The sequence below is a fragment of the Phoca vitulina genome, unplaced genomic scaffold, assembly GCF_004348235.1.
Source record: "Phoca vitulina isolate PV1807 unplaced genomic scaffold, GSC_HSeal_1.0 scaffold279, whole genome shotgun sequence".
In the NCBI taxonomy this organism is placed as follows: domain Eukaryota; kingdom Metazoa; phylum Chordata; class Mammalia; order Carnivora; family Phocidae; genus Phoca; species Phoca vitulina.
This window is the reverse complement of record NW_022589966.1, coordinates 25859-44626: the sequence shown is the minus strand read 5'-3', so window position 1 is coordinate 44626 and position 18768 is coordinate 25859. Positions and strand designations below refer to the sequence as shown.

At 68.2% G+C, this 18768-nt stretch overlaps 2 protein-coding genes across 2 annotated transcripts; both read left to right on the top strand.

The window, feature by feature from the left end:
* Positions 1-4: 4 nt before the first annotated feature.
* LOC116629105 (calpain-15-like) lies at positions 5-7627 on the top strand (the record flags this gene model as incomplete). Its single annotated transcript, XM_032399405.1, is given in 12 exon segments — positions 5-1411; positions 2243-2451; positions 2529-2712; positions 2789-3012; positions 3826-3847; positions 3849-3952; positions 4025-4177; positions 4568-4729; positions 5122-5354; positions 5451-5617; positions 5701-5879; positions 5956-7627. Coding segments are annotated over 12 exon segments (3222 nt in total), but the record flags the coding sequence as incomplete, so codon positions are not given.
* A 9034-nt stretch (positions 7628-16661) lies between these two features.
* Positions 16662-18634, top strand: LOC116629102 (proline-rich protein 35-like). Its single transcript, XM_032399402.1, has 2 exons — positions 16662-17755; positions 18001-18634. Exons 1-2 carry the CDS (start codon positions 16662-16664, stop codon positions 18632-18634), a joined length of 1728 nt encoding a protein of 575 aa, XP_032255293.1.
* The last annotated feature ends 134 nt before the right edge of the window (positions 18635-18768 follow it).

Genomic DNA, 18768 nt, shown 5'->3' with positions numbered 1-18768 from the left:
CCTGAACCCAGCCGGCCAGCGCCAGTGCTCCATCTGCGAGGCCCCCCGGCACAAGCCTGACCTCGACCACATCCTCAGGCTCAGTGTGGAGGAGCAGAAATGGCCCTGCGCCCGCTGCACGTTCCGGAACTTCCTGGGCAAGGAGACTTGTGAGGTGTGTGGCTTTGCCCCAGAGCCTGTGCCTGGTGCCTCCGTGCTGCCTGTCATCAACGGGGTCCTGGCGGAGCCCAGGGCCAGCTGCAAGGAGGAAGCCGGTCCCGTGCAGACAGCGGGGCTGGCGTCCGCAGAGCCGGCTCGGGGGCGGCCCCAGGAGGAGGCGGAGGAGGAGGACGCGGAGCCGGAGCAGGGGGAGGAAGGGCGGGCAGCAGAGCCCGGGAGCGGCTGGGCCTGCCAGCGCTGCACGCTGCACAACACACCTGTGGCCAACTCCTGCTCGGCCTGTGGTGGCCCCCGGAAACTCTCGCTGCCCAGAATCCCTCCTGAGGCCCTGGTGGTCCCCGAAGTTGTGGCCCCCGCTGGCTTCCACGTTATACCTGCCCCAGCCCAGCCCGGGGAGGGCACCGAAGCTGACCCACCCTCTGCCACCGACCAGGAGCCCCCCCGGGCGCCATCCTTCAGCCCCTTCTCGCCCACCCTGCAGAACAACCCGGTGCCTCGTAGCCGCCGCGAGGTCCCCCCCCAGCTGCAGCCACTGGTGCCTGAGGCTACCCAGCCTTCACCCTCTGCCGGCTCCAAGGGGCTCCCCCAGGGCCCGGGGCGGACTGCAGCCGGGACCTCCCGCCTGGCAGAGCTGCTGTCCAGCAAGCGGCTGAGCATGCTGGAGGAGGAGGCTGCCGAGGGCAGCCCGGCACCGCAGCGGTGCGGCTCCTGCCCCGCGCCTGGCCCCTCGAGCCCTGCCCGCTGTGAGGCCTGTGGTGCTGCGCCGAGCAGCGATGTCATCGACCTGGCTGGGGACACGGTGCGCTTCAAGCCAGCCAGCCCCTCCAGCCCTGACTTCACCACCTGGTCGTGCGCCAAGTGCACGCTCAAGAACCCCACAGCGGCCCCCAGATGCACGGCGTGCGGCTGCTCCAAGCTGCATGGCTTCCAGGAGCATGGTGAGCCCCCCGCCCGCTGCCCAGACTGCAGCGCCGATAAGTCTGGTCCCTGCTCGGCCCACAAGGCCAGCTGCCCCTTCCCTGGGGTGCCGCCCGAGCGCCCGAGCCAGTGGGCCTGCCCTGCCTGCACTCTGCTCAACGCACCCCGGGCCAAGCACTGTGCTGCCTGTCACACGCCCCAGCTCCTGGTGGCCCAGCGCCGGGGCGTCGCGCCCCTGAGGCGCAGGGAGAGCATGCACGTGGAGAAGCGGCGGCAGACAGACGAGGGTGAGGCCAAGGCCCTCTGGGAAAACATCGTGGCCTTCTGCCGGGAGGTGAGCGCCCTCAGGACGGTGTCCACGCTCCGGGGCTGGCTCTCCCCTTCCCGTGGGCCTCTTCTCTTTGTGCTTCCCCTATCCCCCAGTCAAGGCATTCGCACCTTCTGTCCTTCCCTGGTGTCCCTTCTCTGGCCAGGGAGAGGGAGGAACCGCTTCCCCAGGCTCTGAGCACCGGCCTGGTCCCTATCCCCTGCATCTTGCCCCTCCTTCCTCTTTACCCACGGGGGTCCATGACCCCATGGTCTGTGCTCCTGACCCTTCTTGGGGGTGATTTCCCATCGATGGTGAAGCCACAGGGAAGTGGGGATGCGGGTGGAGGCTTCAGGCCAGCAGGTGGGCCCGGTGCTTCCTCTGGCCATGGAGACCCTGCTGAAACGCGATTGGGACAGTCCCTCACCCTCTTCTGCCCTTGGAGGTGTGGGAGGTCTGAATCCAGGGCAGCATTACCGCCGGAGTCAGTTGGAGGGGCTTTCTGGGGGCTTGTGTCTTGGCTGCCGCATCCCAGCCAAGTCCCCACTTCTCTTACGGGGGCATTCAGCACAGCATGGGGAGCCACCAGGTTCCCTGCACGGCATGCCTACCACCCCAGTGGCCCCCAGGCTGGGGGCTGCGGTGTGTCCCAGGGGCATGCGGTGTCCTGGTTGGCCGCGGTCCCCCATGCCTACATGGGGTGGCGTGGCTCACTCGAGCCGGGGCCAAGCCTTCCACAGTCCAGGAGGCTGCCCACCCCCACCCTCTTTCTTGTGGAACCTTTTCCGGGTGTTCTCCTGGGTGGTGGGTCTGGCCTCAGCTGGGTGGAGCCTGAGCATGAGGCCATGGCCCCTGCAGAACAGCGTGAACTTCGTGGACGACAGCTTCCCCCCGGGGCCTGAGTCGGTGGGCTTCCCTGCGGGTGACAGCGTCCAGCAGCGTGTGCGGCAGTGGCTGAGGCCCCACGAGATCAACTGCTCCGTGTCCAGGGACCCCAGTGCCCCATGGTCCGTGTTCCGCACTCTCCGGCCCTCGGACATCCTGCAGGGGCTGCTGGGGAACTGCTGGTGAGCTGGACGCCCGCGGAGGGGCCGTGTGGCGGGCCGTGTGGTGGTGCTCACCGTCTGGCCCCGGCTCCGTGCAGGTTCCTGAGCGCGCTGGCCGTGCTGGCCGAGCGGCCTGACCTGGTGGAGCGGGTGATGGTGACACGCAGCCTATGTGCTGAGGGCGCCTACCAGGTGCGGCTCTGCAAGGACGGCACGTGGACGACGGTGCTCGTGGACGACACGCTGCCCTGTGACGAGGCCGGCTTCCTCCTCTTCTCCCAGGTTTGGGGGGCGGGTGCGGGGCGGGCATCCGGGTGCCGGCCAGCCTCAGGCCTCGTGACTCCGGCCCTTCCCATAGGCCCAGCGGAAGCAGCTGTGGGTGGCCCTCATCGAGAAGGCGCTGGCCAAGCTGCACGGCTCCTACTTCGCCCTCCAGGCAGGGCGCGCCATCGAAGGCCTGGCCACGCTCACCGGTGCTCCCTGTGAGAGCCTGGCGCTGCAGGTCAGCTCCACTAACCCCCGCGAGGAGCCCGTTGACACTGACCTCATCTGGGCCAAAATGCTGAGTTCTAAGGAGGCTGGGTAAGAGGGGCGGGCGCTGTGGCGGTCAGCGGCGTTGGGAGGAGCGGCGAGATGAGGGGACAGCCAGGCCGGGGCTTGGCACGGTGGGATGAGCAGGGCGTGTGCCCTCTGACCCACACCCTGCGTCCCCACTGTTGCCAGCATCCCTCACTGCCGGGCCGGTGGTCCCGCCTGCTCGGGTGGGGGGGGGGCAGGCAGGAGGTGGCTGCCCGTTGGCCTGTCCCTGCACCCCATGCCTACCACCCCGGGTGGAGCCTGTGATGAGCCTCATCCGGAGCTGGGCCTGTGATGACCGTCAGCGCCTGCTCGGAGCCGCATGGAGAGAGCCCCACAGAGGCACCTGCTGGGAGTGGGGTTTGCCTTCCAGGACCTGGCACACACGGGCCAGTGTGTCTGTGGGAAGGGCCCAGAACCTTAAGCCTGGGAGAGATGGCTCCTTAGTGGCAAGACCTTGTGCTTTCGGCTGGTACTGGGCAGTGTCGCCACCCTCAGAGAGCCACAGCCCTGAGCTGGCAGGGCCAGCCAGCCTCAGGAGGGTTCCAAGGGACGGGGCCTGCCTGACCCCCACCCAGCCCAAGGCCTCTGAGCTTCGGGACCTCAGTGGAGGGACTGGGCCAGCACTTCCTGAGTCCCATGTGTCTCACGTGGGTCCCCACAGACAGGGAGGGGCCCCCTACCTTTCACTCCCCCCCCCCACTGCCCACCTCCCATTCCCCCACCCGCTGGGGGGCAGGGCCAGCAGAGGCTCCTGGTTACTAAGGGGCCCCCAGTCAGGGAGCCTTCCCGGTCACTGAGGCTGCTGTGCCCACACAGGTTTCTCATGGGTGCCTCCTGTGGGGGGGGGCAACATGAAGGTGGATGATGCTGCCTACGAGAGCCTGGGCCTGCGTCCCCGCCACGCCTACTCCATCCTGGATGTCCGAGACGTCCAGGGCTCCAGGTAGGGGCCGGGTGGGTGTGTGGTGGAGGCAGTGGCAGGCGTGGCCGTGGCCGTCAGCCCTGTGGTCCACAGGCTCCTGCGTCTCCGGAACCCGTGGGGCCGCTTCTCCTGGAATGGCAGTTGGTCAGATGAGTGGCCGCACTGGCCAGGGCACCTGCGCAGTGAGCTCATGCCCCATGGCAGCAGCGAGGGTGTCTTCTGGATGGAGTACAGCGACTTCATCAGGTACCTGGACACTGCAGGCGGCGGGTGTGGAGGGTCTGCCCCATGGCCATCCCCGTGCTCCGGCCACCTTTGCCCTGGCTGCCTCCCCTTGTCCCAGCGTGCAGAGTCCTGCCCTGGGGAGCCCGCCTGTACCTCTCCGAATCCAGCTCAGCACAGGGTGGGTGGGCGTGCAGGGCTTGGACCACCAGGGCTCTGCCCTCCCGGATCAGGCCTGGGACCCGGTGCCCCCTGGTGGTGTCCACGGGCAACAGCCGGGACCAGGGCTTCCCAGACACTGGTCCCAGGAGATGCCGAGGGTGGCCTGGGACAGGGAGTGGAGAGGGCACAGGAAGTGCCTGTACCTGAGCTGGGATGAAAGCTGCCCCGTGCGGCTGCCCTCTCGCTCACTAGGTACTTCGACTCGGTGGACATCTGCAAGGTGCACTCGGACTGGCAGGAGGCGCGTGTGCAGGGCTGCTTTCCCAGCTCTGCCAGCGGGCCCGTGGGGGTCACTGCTCTCACGGTGCTGGAGCGCGCGTCCTTGGAGTTCGCCCTCTTCCAGGAGGGCAGCAGGTGGGCGGGGACGGGGGCGGGGCGTTGAGCTGGGGGGTGCCGCTGGGGGCGGGGTGGTGAGCTGCAGGGGCGGGGCCGCGCTGGGGGTGGCGGCAGGATGGTAAGCTGCGGGGCGGGTCCGCGGGGGCGGGGGAGCTGATGGTGGCTGGCGGTGAATTCCAGGGGGCGGGGCGGGGCCTCGGGGGGCGGGGCCGCAGGGGTCGGTGGCGGGGGCAGGATAGTGAGCTGTGGGGCGGGCCGGGGGTGGGGAGGAGCCGATGGTGGCGGGCCGTGAGCTGCGCAGCGGGGCGCGGCCGCATGGGAACCCGGATCGTGGCAGGCGGTGAGCTCCAGGGGGCCGGGCCGTGCGGGCCCCGCACCTACGTTGACCGCTGCGGTGCGTCCGGCCACAGGCGCGCAGACTCAGTGGACAGTCACCTCCTGGACCTGTGCGTCCTGGTGTTCCGCGCGTCCTTCGGCAGCGGTGGCCGCCTGAGCCTGGGCCGCCTGCTAGCCCACAGCAAGCGCGCCGTCAAGAAGTTCGTCAACTGCGACGTGATGCTGGAGCCCGGCGAGTACGCCGTGGTGTGCTGTGCCTTCAACCACTGGAGCCCCGCCGCGCCGGGCCCTCCGGCCAACACGCAGGGTAACCGCGCACCCGCACCTGCACTCCCCGCCCCGCTCGCACGGAGGTCTGCGCGTGCCCCCCACTCACACGCCCGCCCCCTGGCCCCCCCCGCAGCCTCCAGCCCCTCGGCGGGGGTCCCGCGCTGCACTCCGCAGCCACCCGGCCACGTGCTGGCCGTGTACAGCTCGAGGCTGGTCATGGTGGAGCCCGTGGAGGCCCAGCCGACCACGCTGGCCGACGCCATCATTCTGCTCACCGAGAGCCGGGGCGAGCGGCACGAGGTGGGCCGGCTGGCAGGGTCCCGGGGGAGGGGGACGCGGAAGGAACCCCCGCCCCAGCCCACTCCTGCACTCTGTGTGGCCAGGGACGCGAGGGCATGACCTGCTACTACCTGACGCATGGCTGGGCGGGGCTCATCGTGGTGGTGGAGAACCGGCACCCCAAGTCCTACCTGCACGTGCAGTGTGACTGTTCTGACAGCTTCAATGTGGTGTCCACGCGCGGCAGCCTGCGCACGCAGGACAGCGTGCCCCCCCCGCACAGGTGGGCCCCCCCCCTGCCCCCCCCCCCCCCCCCCCCCACCTCGCTTCCACTGGCCCTCACCGGCCCCCTCCCCCAGGCAGGTCCTGGTGATCCTGTCCCAGCTGGAGGGCAACGCGGGCTTCTCCATCACCCATCGCCTGGCGCACCGCAAGGCTGCCCAGGCCTTCCTCAGTGACTGGACAGCCTCCAGGGGCACCCACAGCCCCCCTCTCACGCCCGAAGTCGCTGGCCTGCATGGCCCCCGGCCTCTGTGACCACTCCACCTTCCCAGCCCCCACGCGCACTTTATGAGGGAGACCCCAGCAGAGGACGCTTGAATCAGAATCTCAGGACCCTGCCCAGGGAGCCAGCAGCTGCAGTAGCTCCCCCTAGGCCTTCCTCCCTGCCCCTCCCTCCTGCCCTGGGCCTCCCCGCTGCCAAGCAGAATACCTCGAACCCGCCTCTAGCGCCAGGGGCCTGTACGCTAGCCCCTCTGACCGACCCCCTCAAGGTTGGGTTCAGACGGCCAGGGCCAAGGTGAGGCTTCTCTTTCCCTGGGGGCTGGGGCCTCCTGCCTGGCTGAGGCAGCCAAGAGCCCTGCTCCTAGAACCACATCTGGGCAGGTCAAGGCCAGGACCCCAGAGTGAGAGCAGGGATCTCTTCCTTGTAGGGGTCAGGCTGGGACTCCAGGATGAAGAGCAGCATCTCCTCTATGATGATCAGAGGCTAGAACCCCTCAGTGAGCAGGGACCACCCTCGTCTGTGGGGGTCAGAGGCTGGGATCCCAGGATGAGAGCAGGGACCACCCCCGTCTGTGGGGGTCAGAGGCTGGGATCCCAGGATGAGAGCAGGGACCACCTCCTTGGGGGACATGAGAGCAGGAGCCTTCTGTCCCTGGCTTGCCCCCAGAGCACATTTCCCCGCCCCCGGCCCCCACAAGGCAAGAAGGGGTCCCTGGAGCCCCAGCAGTGTGTCCCAGGAGGCAGGTGCCTGGCGACCGTGGGCTCAGGGCCGGGGATGGGGGAGGTCCCAGTGGCCCCTCTGGCGACACTATGCAATTCCTGGAGCTCGTTCCAGGATCGAAGAAGCCATGCCCAGGGGCTGGAGGCCAGGGGCTGTGGGTCAGGGTCCAGCCAGGCCCAGGCCCACCCTGCGGTTTGGTGAGGTGGTTTGTCCTCAGCACCACCTGACCTCTGCCAGGACAAGCAGGGTCCGGCAGCAATCCTGGGCCTCCCTGTCTAGGCAGAGGTAGGGCCCAGCAGCCCCTCCCAGCTCCTCCCCCACCTCAGAAGCCCAGGGAGCTGAGCCGTCACCTGGCTACCCGGCCGTCCTCCCTTGAGGCTGCTGTCAGGCCAGAGTCCTGCGTCTGCCCTCGGACATCTGAGGCCAGCTTCCTGGGGGCCTGCTTGGCCTCAGTGTCCTGCAGCCCCCAGGCCATGGGCAGCCCTATGGGGCTTGGGGGTCTTTTACACCTAGAGAAACATCGGGAAGCACGCCACTCCCCTTTGGGCCTCCTTTATATTCCCTCCTTTTACTCTGAGCTGTGAATATTTTTAACCCTGTATATATGGCCAGCTCTTCTGACACAGAGACTATTTTATCACTTGTCAGTCCCCATCCCTGTAGGATGGTTCTCCATGGGTGTTTCCAGACTCAGGCTCCAATGGACCAAATAAAAATGTTTTGTTTTGTAAGGGTGCTTCCAGGTCTGTCTGCCGCCCCTCCCAGGGTCCCTGGGCTCCCGCGCCCCCTCCACAGGCCGGGGCTGTGCTGAGGGGCATCCGAGCCTGACCCCGGGGCGGGGGGAGGGCAGCACCTCAGTGGATGTGGCTCGCCAGCGCCCCAGGTCAGGCTCACAAGGAGCCTTTAGGGGCACCCTGCTTGCCGCTTGCGTGTGCCCTTGAAGGACTGGGTGTCCGGGCGGGGCAGAGGCTTGGGTCAGACCGCGCAGTGGTCAGCAGACTGGTCCCCACGCAGGCAGAACAGCAGGTGCACAGTTGCTCCTTGTGCGACATCTGCTCTCGAGGGCGGGGCGGGGGCGCTGTCTGAATCTGTCAGGGTCATTAGGCGGGAGCAGATGGAGTGAGGGGGCTGCACAGGGAGAAAAGTTTCCATCCGGGCTGGTGGCTGTCCACTCCTCCTTGGCCCCAGCCGGCCAGCCCACGTCCCCACCATCCCCGTCTCGTGGGGGGCAGGCCGGGGAGCGGCGTGCACAGCGGCGGCTGCCGCCCGCCCCCCCGACGGAGGCGCGGCGTAGGGGGGCCGCAGAGGCCGGTGCTCGGGCGGGTGTAAGAGGCCTGTCACAGGCCAACCTATCAAATGTGAAAGCAATTAAAGGCACCAGCAGTGTGCGCTCCGGGCAGGCCTCGGGCAGCAGGATAGCTGCCACAGCACATCTCACGGGCACCCTGCACCGGCCACACTGCACCTCGTCCCGTGGGGGGGCCGGGGCGCGTCCATCTGGAGTTGGCACGGGGCTGGCCCTGGCACCCCTGGGGCGTCCTGGCAGCCTGGACCCACGACCCTCCCGGGGAAGGCTCAGGAAGCAAGATGTGGGAACAGTGGCTTCCCGCGGTCCTTGTGCCAGGCCAGGCAGGGGTCTCCGCTGGGGGCAGGGGGCCGTGTGCCCACCCCCTCCCCTGGAACCCTCGCATGCAGGGGAGGAGGCTCTAGCAGGGAGACTGCACGGAGGCTGGGACGAGGGGCCAGGTGTCCCCGGCCCCAAAGGGCACACACTGTCCGAGGAGGAGTTGGGGGACCCCATAGACCAGACCCTTAGTTATGACCTAGGAGCTCATGGAGGGTGCTGGCAAGGGGCCAAGGTGGGAGCGTGGCCTGGGTCAGGGGGCCCCTGGGGAGGCGGCTGGTGGTGTGGAGAGAGGATGGGGGACCGGCCAGCCTGGCCGGGGCAGGGACCTTACCTGCCAAGCCCTTGGCCCTGACTGGCGGCACCTGGCTCCCAGGGCTGCCAAAATGGGGAGCAGGCACAAGGCCAGGGGCCGTCCCCCTCCTCACTGGTGGGCCCCCGCCCCCACCTCAGCCTGCTAGGTCTCCCGCCTTCTGGCCACTGGGGCTCCTGGTCCTGGGCCCTCCTGCCCCTCTCTGCCTGCTGGCTTGGCCCCGTGCCGCCCACGGCCCTCTCTCCCGGCCTTTCGTCCAGGCCGCCTCCCTGCCCACTCGGCCGCGGCGGCCTTCTCCAGGCGGGCGACGGTGTGTTCTCACTTGTGAGGCATCCCTGTCAGAAGCACTTAGTGTACAAATTAGCCGCGGCCTCCCGCCTCCCTCCGCATGGCTGTGGGCGCTGGGCTGACAGGGCCGAGGCTCCGGGCGCTCTCCCGCCCGCCCCGGGCGCCCACACAGCCCGCGTGCACCCCTGGCCGCCCGCCCATGACCGAGCAGGAAGGCTGTTCCTCGCCAGCCAACCAGGGCTCCTCTCAGGGCCCCCGACCTTGACCCGGCCCCGGGGGGTGGGGGGGTGGGGGGTTGGTGACTGCAACAGGGCAGAGCGTCCGGCAAGAGGCCGGGGGTCCTGAGCTCCAGGCCTGGCGCCTGGCTCTGTCCCAGAGCTGCAGTCCGGTGTTGCGAGCTGTGGGGGGACCTGGAGCTGGCTCAGCAGCCCCCACCTGCCCCGCCCGTTGGCTGGCCTGCCACTCAGGCAGGGAAAATCGTGTGTGACAGGCCCAGGAAGGCCGGGCCCCGGGGGCCGCGGAGCAACGCACACAGCTTCTCTCCCAACATATGGCTGCTGTCGGCCCCAGGCGCTGCCCGGCCAACGCGGGCTTGCAAGCGGGTGGGGGTTCAGGCGGCCTGAGCCTCTCATCCCATCAGTCTGGCCACACTGCTACCTCCGTGAGTCGAAAGGCCCCTGCCCCGGCTCGCATGCCTCCCATGACAGGGAGCTCACTCCTGCTGCACGCAGCCCTTCCCTGTCCCACCAGGGAGTGACCTGAGGCACACAGAGAGTCACCCTACACCCCACCCCAGGGTGGCCAAGGACCTAACATGTCCGGGGACGGAGCCGCGGGGGGGGCTGCGGGGGCCTCCAGAACGAGTAGCCTGCAGCTGGTGGGGGAGGGCTCAGCAAAGCTCGCGTGGGCAGAGTCATCATCCGCAGGCCCAGGGGAGCTGGGGCCGGAGGGCTTCTCCTGGGGTCCCCCGGTGCCAGGAGCTTCCCAGCTGGGCTTCCTCCCTCGGGGTGGGCCTGCTCTGCCCCACGTCCCTGGGCCTGTTTGGGCGGTCCCCTCACAGATTCCCTGAGAATCCCCCAGGCTCTGCATGTGCCCTGCCCTCACTAACCTGCAGCGGGGACCCACAAACCTGCTCACATCCCTGCCCGTCCCTGGCTCCACGGCTTCCCGCACAAGCCCGCCAGGAATCTCCCGTGACCCCACAGTGCTTGTGGGGTCAGCAGCCTCAGGCTGGCATCCAGGACCCTCAGGTGGGACCCTGCCTCCTTTGGCCCAAGCCCTGGGCCCAGCCCTCCGAGCCAGGAGTCCCTGAGGCCACCTCGAAGAGACAAGAAGAAATACCCAGGATGACCCATGTTCTGGGCCCAGGGGTCTTCTGCACGGTGCTCACCTCTCCCAGGGGCTCCTAGACCCCACCTGGGGCCCCAGCCTCTCCCAGCGTCTGCCCGGCCGCTGTACCTGTCCTGGTGAGGGCTGTGTGTGGACACTGAGGAGGTGAGACAGGCCTGCTGGGGGCCCCGCTCACTGCCCCTTGCCTTCTCCGGCCGCGCATCCATCCTGACCACTCGCTCCTGCACGCGTATACCAGCGTTAATGGAGGTGACAGGCAGACTGCCGTGGGCAAGCCAGGCAGAGGGGGTTAATAGCCAAAATGAGGCTCTGGCTGGGGTCAGAGGGAGGGGCTGGGGATCCCCACTGCACCCTGCACCAGGACCAACTGAGGAGGAGGCTCCCCAGAACCCCGCTGGTGCCTGAAGCACCCAGAGACCAGGTCTCCTACCCGCCCCCGCCCATGAGAGGAACAAGGCAGGGGTCTCAGAGCTCAGAGCCGCACGGCTGACCAAGCCCCAAAGCCAAGGGGGTCCCTGTCCTGCTTCAGGGGGCAGGGGCCAACTCTCCAGGCCCAAGCTCCCCCCAACATGTATGGGGTGGGTCCCAGCGGGAGCGTTATGACCCACCCCCACCCCCACTCCTGAGTGGGAAGATGTGCCAGTGATGAGGGAGCAGATGGGCGTTGGGCAGAGGGCACAGGGGTGCAAGGGGCTGGCATCGATGTCCCAGCCTTGCCTGGCCACAGGTGCTGGGGACAGTCACCTGTGCCCCTGGGGGGCTGGCCCGGCTCACACTCCCATGCAAAGGCCATTGGGTTGCAGCCACCCAGCTGGGCTCTCGGGCCCACCCCTGCACAGACCCCTCCTGGAAGCCCAGAAGCGCGCGCAGGTCACGCCCCTAGGTGCTGAGTCCCTCTGGAGGTGCCGCCACCTCTCCTCTTCCTCACACTTCTGGAAAAGCCCATGCATGGGGTGGCCTCCATGGCTGGTGCTGAAGCACGTCCTCCCGGGGGCTCTTCTTGTTTGTCCTGCCACCTGGAGTCCCGGCTTCCTCCCTCCTTTCTGGGGCTCACGCGGGCTTCACTGGCTGTCCTCTCTGCACTCCGAAAGGCAGGGTTCCCAGCAACGAGGACTTTCTGGTCCATCACCTTCCTTCCCCTGAACGATGGCAACAGCCTCCGGCGAGTCCGTACCCTGTGCGGGCAGCTGTGGCCCCTCCCAGACCCTCGGAGGGCTCAGCCGGAGGGGTGTGGGGAAGCAAGGAGCCATCCCTGGGACCAAGAGGCCAAGGCCTAGGATCCAGGAGTCCCCGGATCCCACGCCGTCTCCGGGTGGCCTGTGCCCTTGCCCCCTCTGGACCAGGCCCGTGATGAGGGACCCAGGCCTGGCTCAGCACATCCAGGGGCCTGTGTGCAGAAGGAACAGGCCTCCTGGCCTCTACTCTCCACAGGGCTGCTGGCGTGACGGCCGTTCAAGCTGTCTCCCAGCCTGGGGCTGCCTGCACGGTCAGCTGGTCAGCTGGGCCAGGCCAGGCGAGCAGAGAGAAGGCTGGCGTGCTGTGCCACCCAGCCCCCAGCCCTAGCCTTTGCACTTGAGGAGGAGAAGCGAATCCCTTCGGGTGGTGTCAGGGAAGGTGGCACTGGGCCAAGAAGGAGACACTCGCCCTCCAACCGGCATCTTCGCCCTGGGCACCCCCAGAACCCTGGGGTCCTGTTCCTTATGGATGCCTGTCACAGTCGAGCAGAGCCCCAGGAGACCCATACCAACAACTGAGCCACGGGCTGGTCACCCTCCTGCACAGATGGGGAAACTGAGGCCAGGTTCACGGGGCCCGGGAGGTGCTGGACTCTGGATCCAGGGCTCTACGCTGGCTGCCCTCCTTGAGGTGCAACACTCAGGGACCCCTAGAGGATACTCCTTCCTTCCCCAAGTTACCCCTGCCCCCCAAATTTAGTGGAGAATACCCCGGAAGACTGGAGCTGAGCCTGCAAGGGGGGGGTGAAGGAGATCCTCCACAGAGCTGGCCTGGAGCAGCCCCCACCCCTCAGGCTGCAGACCCCATCCTGTGCCTGAAATGGTACCATCACACATCTCTGGGTTCAGATGCCTTCCCCCCAAACAAAGGCAAGACTCCCTGAGAGAGACAGAGTCTGGCCCTGCCCCAGCATGTCTGTGTTCTGGAATAGAATTTGCCGGTCAGATGAATTTCTACTAGGACCTAGCTGAGAAGTGGGACCCCTGACCATGAGGTTTTGGCAGCTCGGGGAGCAACATGGAATTTGGCATACTTTGGGAGGTGGGCTGGAAACAGGTCTGGCCATGAGGACATTAGCGGCAGGGGTTTTATGGAGGGTCCTGGACACCCAAGTCTTTCCCTGCCCCCCGCCCCTCCCCCCTCCCAGGTCCTCCCAGGGGAGACGCAGAGCCGTCCTGCAAACAGCAGAGAGATGCAGGGCCTGCACACCTGTCAGGGTGGGGAGGTAGTGTTTCCAGAAAGGGGGAAGTGAGCCCATGGTGACCATCCTTTCCTGAGCCCGGACCCATCGGTGGGCAGGGCAGGGCTTCAGTGAGTGTAGGTCCATTCAGCCTTCTGTTTGGAGAAGAGGAAACGGCCCTGGAGTCAAGGCTTGGCGGAGGAGAGCTGGCGAGGGGAGGAGATTTGCTTTCTGTGCACTGGGCTCTGCCGGCGGGCTCCAGGCTCCAGCCCTCCTGGGGCTCTGTCTCTTGGCTGGTCTGGGCTCTTGCCCCATCCCAGGCTGGGCTGCAGCCGTCCCCAGGCTGGCTGTGTGCCCCACAGCTCCCCCTGTCCCAGGGCTCAGCCCCCAGGCCTTGGCTCAGGAGGGCGGCTGTCAGGGGCCAGAGCCCTGCCCTGACGGATGAGTGCTGACGGCGCCTCTCCCTGCGCCCTGGGCCGCTGACACCCCGTCACACCGCTGCGGGGACCCCGGGAGACCTGGCCGCCGCTGCGCACCCCGGCAGCAGCCTGCAGGCGACGGGGGCGGGGACGGTGCCAGGCGCCCCTCATTCGGCCACACACCTGCGCCTCCACTCCCCGCGTCCACACCGCTACCCGCCCGTCCCTGCCGCTCGGGCGCTACCACCGGTCTCACCGGCCACCGTTCCACCCAGGAGGTGCCGGCGCTGCGGAGAGGGCTGAGCAAGCGGGTCCTGGCGCGCGAGGTGAGTGCGCGCGAGGGGGCGGCTGTGGGCGGGGGGCACCTGGGGTGCCCCCGGGGAGACCAATCCCCGCGCTGGCGAGTCCCCTCCCCCCGTGAGCCCGGGTCGGAGGTCGCAGCGCCCCCGAGCCCCAGCGCGCCGTGGCGCACGCGCGGAGGTCCCGCCGCCAACTTCGGTGGGTGCGAGTCGGCGTCGGGGGGACGCGCGCGGTCGGCGGCGGAGGCTTCGGGACCGGCTGCCGAGTGAGTGACCGCAGACCGCGCGGGGGGCCGCTCCCAGCGCCGGGCCTCATTTTCCCCTGCGGGAGTCCCTGTCGCTGCCCCGAGGGCCCGAGCCGGTCCCGCGGGGTCCGGGATCGCGGCTGGCACCGGGCGGCGCTGAGAAGGGAAGTTTCCGCCGCGTCCTCGGGGCCTCGCGCAGACTTCGCCGGGCGCCTCGGGCTCCGATCCGGCCCGCGCGCAGGTGGGGCGGGCGGGCGCCGGCGGCGGCGCGTCCAGCGAAGTTTGGGGGCCGTGCGGGGCCGGGGTGGGCTCGAGGGGCGCGGGGGCGACGAGACTCCAGGAGTGTCCAGGCGCGGGTGGGGCAGCCCCAGCCCCCATGTCCCTCACTTCTGCGCACGGGGACCCCCCTGGGCGCAGCAGCCCTGTCCCTGTAATAGGGCGCCATCCCTCCGGCGGTGCGGTGCGCCGCGGAGGGGGAGGGAGTTGGGGTCTTGACCTCAGCCAAGGAGGAGCCTGGTCACCCCTCTCTACCAAGCCCTGTGGGGCGCTGGCCAAGTCTCAGGTGGTCAGGGGGGATGGGAGGGCTCCAATCCCCCTGCTGGCGGCTCCAGGCGCTGGGTGCCTTCTCTCCCACCCTGGAGTGGGGCCTCCTTCTCCTGTCTGGACACCAGTACTCTCCCGGACAGGGAAAGGTTAGCGGGCTCAGGTGTGTGGGCCAGCACACTGGGGGTGCAGGCTGCCCTAGGAGCGTGCACCCAGTCACGCGTTGGGACATGGGTGCAAATGAATGTGCTTTGGGGTGTGTGTGGGTGCATGCTGGTGTCTAGGGGCGTCCTCTGCTTGTGCACAAGCATGCTGGGTGGGTGCCAGGCATCCTCTGGGTCCCCGTGGGGTCAGTAGCTGCTGAGATGGCGCCTGAACAGGCCCCCACACACACACCCAGGTGACTGATATGAAGAGGGAGCACGGGAGGAGCCTGCCACCTCCTGAGTCCAGGGGCCTGACTGGGAGGTGGGATGGGTGGTGGCACCAGGCGGCACAGCTGTGTGGCTCCCAGGGCCGGGTGATCGATGTGGTCCCGGTGCAGCCGCCTCTGTCTCCCAAGCACACATGCCCATTTGTCATCTGTATCTTGGGGAGGGCTCGGGAGACAGGGATGTGGCCCCCCTCTGCTCCCACCACCAAGTCCAAGAGGGTCTGCAGCCCCTCGGGGAGCCCCAGGCTCTTTCCTGAGCCCAGCCCCCTCCTCCCAACCCCCACACTCTTCTCCGAGCCCCGTCCCCTTCAAGACATGGACACCCGCAAACCAGTCAGTCCTCATCTGCTTTCTCCTGCAGTGGTGGTTGCCATGCTGATCCCCCTTTGAAGGGCCCCTTCAAATGGGCAGCCCTCTCCACCCCTCTGGGGGTGCCCACCCAGTGTTTGGGGGCGGCAGAGCCTGAAGGCCAGCAGGGGAGGACAGCCTGTGCCCCGTGGCTGCACTGCACCCCAGCCCTGCCCTGCTCGATGCGCCGGCCAGCCCTGAGTCCTAGGGAACAGGGCGAGTGTCTGCGTGTCCGCATCCCTAAGAGTGTCGGTTACCATGTCGGTCCTCAGGTGTGTGTGCACCTGTGTGTGCACATTCCCTTGAATGTGTCCAGGTGCCTGACTCGCCACTGCGGCTGGGCTGTGAGTCCTTCCGTGTGCACCACCACCGTGTCCACTCTGAGTGGTGTGTGTGTGTGTGTGTGTGCCCAGGCCCCATGCATTCTGGTGGCTGACTCTCTACCGAGTCGGCCTAGCCATGCAGAGGCTGTCCCTCTAGGCGCTGGGTAAGGGCTCATCTGGAGCCTTGTAACGCTCGTGTGCACACACCCGAAGCCGGTGTGCACACACTCAACGTGTGCCCCACGCAGGCGCTCACTGGGGCGGTGGATGGCCCAGGTGGTGGCCCAGATGGAGAGTGGAGCGGCTTCCGAGCGAGTGTGTGGGGTGTGGGGGGAGGAGGGTCTTGGCTGAGCTTGGCCGCTGCAGGCTCGGCCGCTGACCTGCCTGAAGCCACCCAGATGGATGAGGCTGAGCAGGTGGCTGTGCCGTGGGGCCATGCTGGGACGCCCACGCCCCCCCGCCTGGCCTGGCCCCACACGAGGCTGACCCCCTCAGAGACCTCCCGCGCCCACCCGGCTCCCGCCAGAGCAGGGACACACGTGCATGCGCACACACGCGTGTGCACACACACGCACGCGCACACGGTGTTTGTGAAACTCAGAGCTGGTCTCTCAGCACAGCAGCTTTCATCCTGGCTCCCCAGCACAGCGGAGGGCTCTGGGGGGGGCGGTGGGACAAGGAAGGGCGGGTGTCCCCAGGAGCCATACCTGGCTTGGAGTCGCTCAGCAAATGGCCATCGGGCAGACAGAGACTCAGGCGGGCATGAGTGGGATCAGCCCAGAAATGGGCCGGCTGGGAGCTGGCGGGCCTGGGGTGGGGGGGTGAACATGATAAAATACAGGATGCCTAGTTAACCTTACATTTCAGAGAAACAACAAGCTTTTTTTAGCATACATTCCAAACATTGGCTAGAACATATCTCTGCTACGGAAGTATTCGCTGTTTACCCAAGTCAGACTGAACTGGTGTCTTTTATTTTGATCTGCCATCTGGGGCGACCCTAGCCGAGTGCGTGGAGCTGAAGGAGGAGGTGGGGGAGGCCAGGGGAACCGCACACACAAGGGCGGGGGGAGCGGGCTGCAGGGTGGAGCTGGGTGCCCGTGCCCCCAGCTCTTGTCCTCGCAGCCCTGGGAGCTGTGGGCGGAGGGCAGTGGGGAGCCGGGCGGGGGGTGGGCACTGACCAAGGCCCCCTGTGCGCAGGTGGCCATGGGGCCCGGGCCGGCCCACTAGCAGGCCGCCATGTCCCGCGAGGGGGGCTCCTGCCGCCTGGGCACCGGGGCGCGGGCGCGGGCTCGGAAGCCCAAGAAGCCGCACTACATCCCGCGGCCGTGGGGCAAGCCCTACAACTACAAGTGCTTCCAGTGCCCGTTCACCTGCCTAGAGAAGTCGCACCTGTACAACCACATGAAGTACAGCCTCTGCAAGGACTCCCTCTCCCTGCTGCTCCACTCCCCGGACTGGGCCTGCCGCCGCGCCCCCACCGCGCCCCGGCCCCGCGCACCCAGCCCGGACCGCCCCCTAGGCCCCACAGACCCTGGCAGCCAGCCCCGAGGACCACAGCTGCCCGTCGCTCCCGCCACACCCGACCCGGCCTCCCGTGTCCTGTCCCCGCGCCGCCACGTCGGGGGCCCAAGGCTGGGGGCTGATGGGTACCCCGGGGTGCCATCCCCCCTGGCCCGGGAGGCTGCCCAGAAGGATGTGGGCCTTGGGGGGCTCCTGGCCGAGGCGTGGAAGCCAGGGCCGGGCGGGGGCCGGAGGCGCATAGCCGTGCTGGACGCGGCTGCAGCGGGCCCTGAGAGCGGGGGGGTCCCCTGCTACCCCCCGCCCACCCCCAGCGAGCTCCCTGAGGCCCAGAGCCTCCATCTGTCCCTGCTAGGTGTCGACTGCCCTCTGGGCCCTGGTCTCTTCTCCTACCTGGGGCCCTCCCTGGCTGCCACAGGCCACATGCCCTTTCTGGCCTCGGCTAGCCCCCTGTTGCCCCCGGCCTCTGCTTTCCCGTCCCCACAGACCCCTGAACGCCCTGCCCTGGTCCCCCGCTTGTACTATCCCCTGCTCCTGGAGCATACGCTGGGGCTGCCGGCAGGCAAGGCTGTCCCTGCCAAGCCCCTAGCCCCCCAAAAAGGTCCCCCTGGGACTCCGGCCCCAGGGCCGCTGAAGGTGCCAGTACCCGGGCTGGGCAGGCCCTGGCCCCGTGGAGCCCCCAGGGACTCAGGGCAGGAGGGGGAGCTGGAGCAGGCTGCCCAGAGTGACCCCAAGAGGAAGCTGCCCCTGGGAAGCAGGTTGGAGCCCCTGAAGGCCCCCTCCAGCACGGTGAAGTTCAGTGCCCAGAGCAGGTAGGTGTCAGGGGCCCCTGGCCACGGGGGTGGGGAGGGGTGGGAGGTGAGCTGGCCAGGGTGGCTGGGCCCCATTCTTCAGGCCACAGAGGAGAAACCAAGGCCAGAGAGCCAGACTCTCTATCCTTCTGGGATCCCAAGGCCCTCAGCCAGGCTGTAAAGGGGTCGCCAGGGGGTGTGGCGCAGGGACTGGGGGCACTGGGGAGGTGGGCAGTGCAGCCTCTTGACCGGCTTCTACCCCCTAGCCTTCGGACTGGCCCCTCCGTGATGCTCTGGCCTGAGGACAAGGAGCCAGGCAACTCCGAGACCCCGGGCCCTGCAGCCCCCCTGCCCCAGCAGCCCCTGGGCCTGATGCCAGGTGGCCCCGGGCACGTGGGTGAGGACCTGACTCGGGCCCTTGGTGACTATGCCAGGGTAGAGCAGCGCCTGGGGCAGTTGGTGCCTGCCGGGGGTCTGGCCCCTCGGCCTCTGCGGGAGCAGCTTGGCAAGATCCGCCAGGAGCTGCTCACCATCCACCAGACGCTAGAGTGGGCTGTTCGGCCACCGGATGCACCCCTCGACCTCTCTGTGAAGCGGGCGCCCACCAAGGGGCCCAAGGGGCCGGTGGGGGCCTGGGGGCAGCTGGAGCTGGGCCCCACGCTGGCCGGGGGGACCCCGGAGCCACCTAGCATGCTGGGCCCCACAACAGCTGAGCCTTTCTCTAGCCACACCACCAAATGCGAGGCTGACTCCAGTGTCCCACTCCCGGGCCTGCCCCTTCAGGCCTCAGAGGACCCTGTCATTCCTGGCAGCAGCTGGGGTGCCCGTGGCGGGTCTGGGGGCTCCTGGCCCCCTGAGGCTGTCCCTAGCCTCCAGAGCCCCCCGGGCGCCAAGGTCTGACCACAGCATCTGCTGCCTCCTCTGTTCTTAACAGACAGGGCCCTTCAACCCCGTGTCCACTGCCTGGCCCCCCACCTGCCCCAGCCCCAGGGGTGTGGCCTAGAGCCTGCCCAGCATGCCCATGGACTGACCTC

What these genes read in the sequence shown, in the direction of transcription:
- LOC116629102 (XM_032399402.1), top strand. Translation starts at nt 16,662, where the DNA reads ATGTCCCGCGAGGGGGGCTCCTGCCGCCTGGGCACCGGGGCGCGGGCG. An exon ending in AAGTTCAGTGCCCAGAGCAG is followed by an intron (nt 17,756 to 18,000) that starts GTAGGTGTCAGG and finishes TCTACCCCCTAG; the next exon opens with CCTTCGGACTGGCCCCTCCG.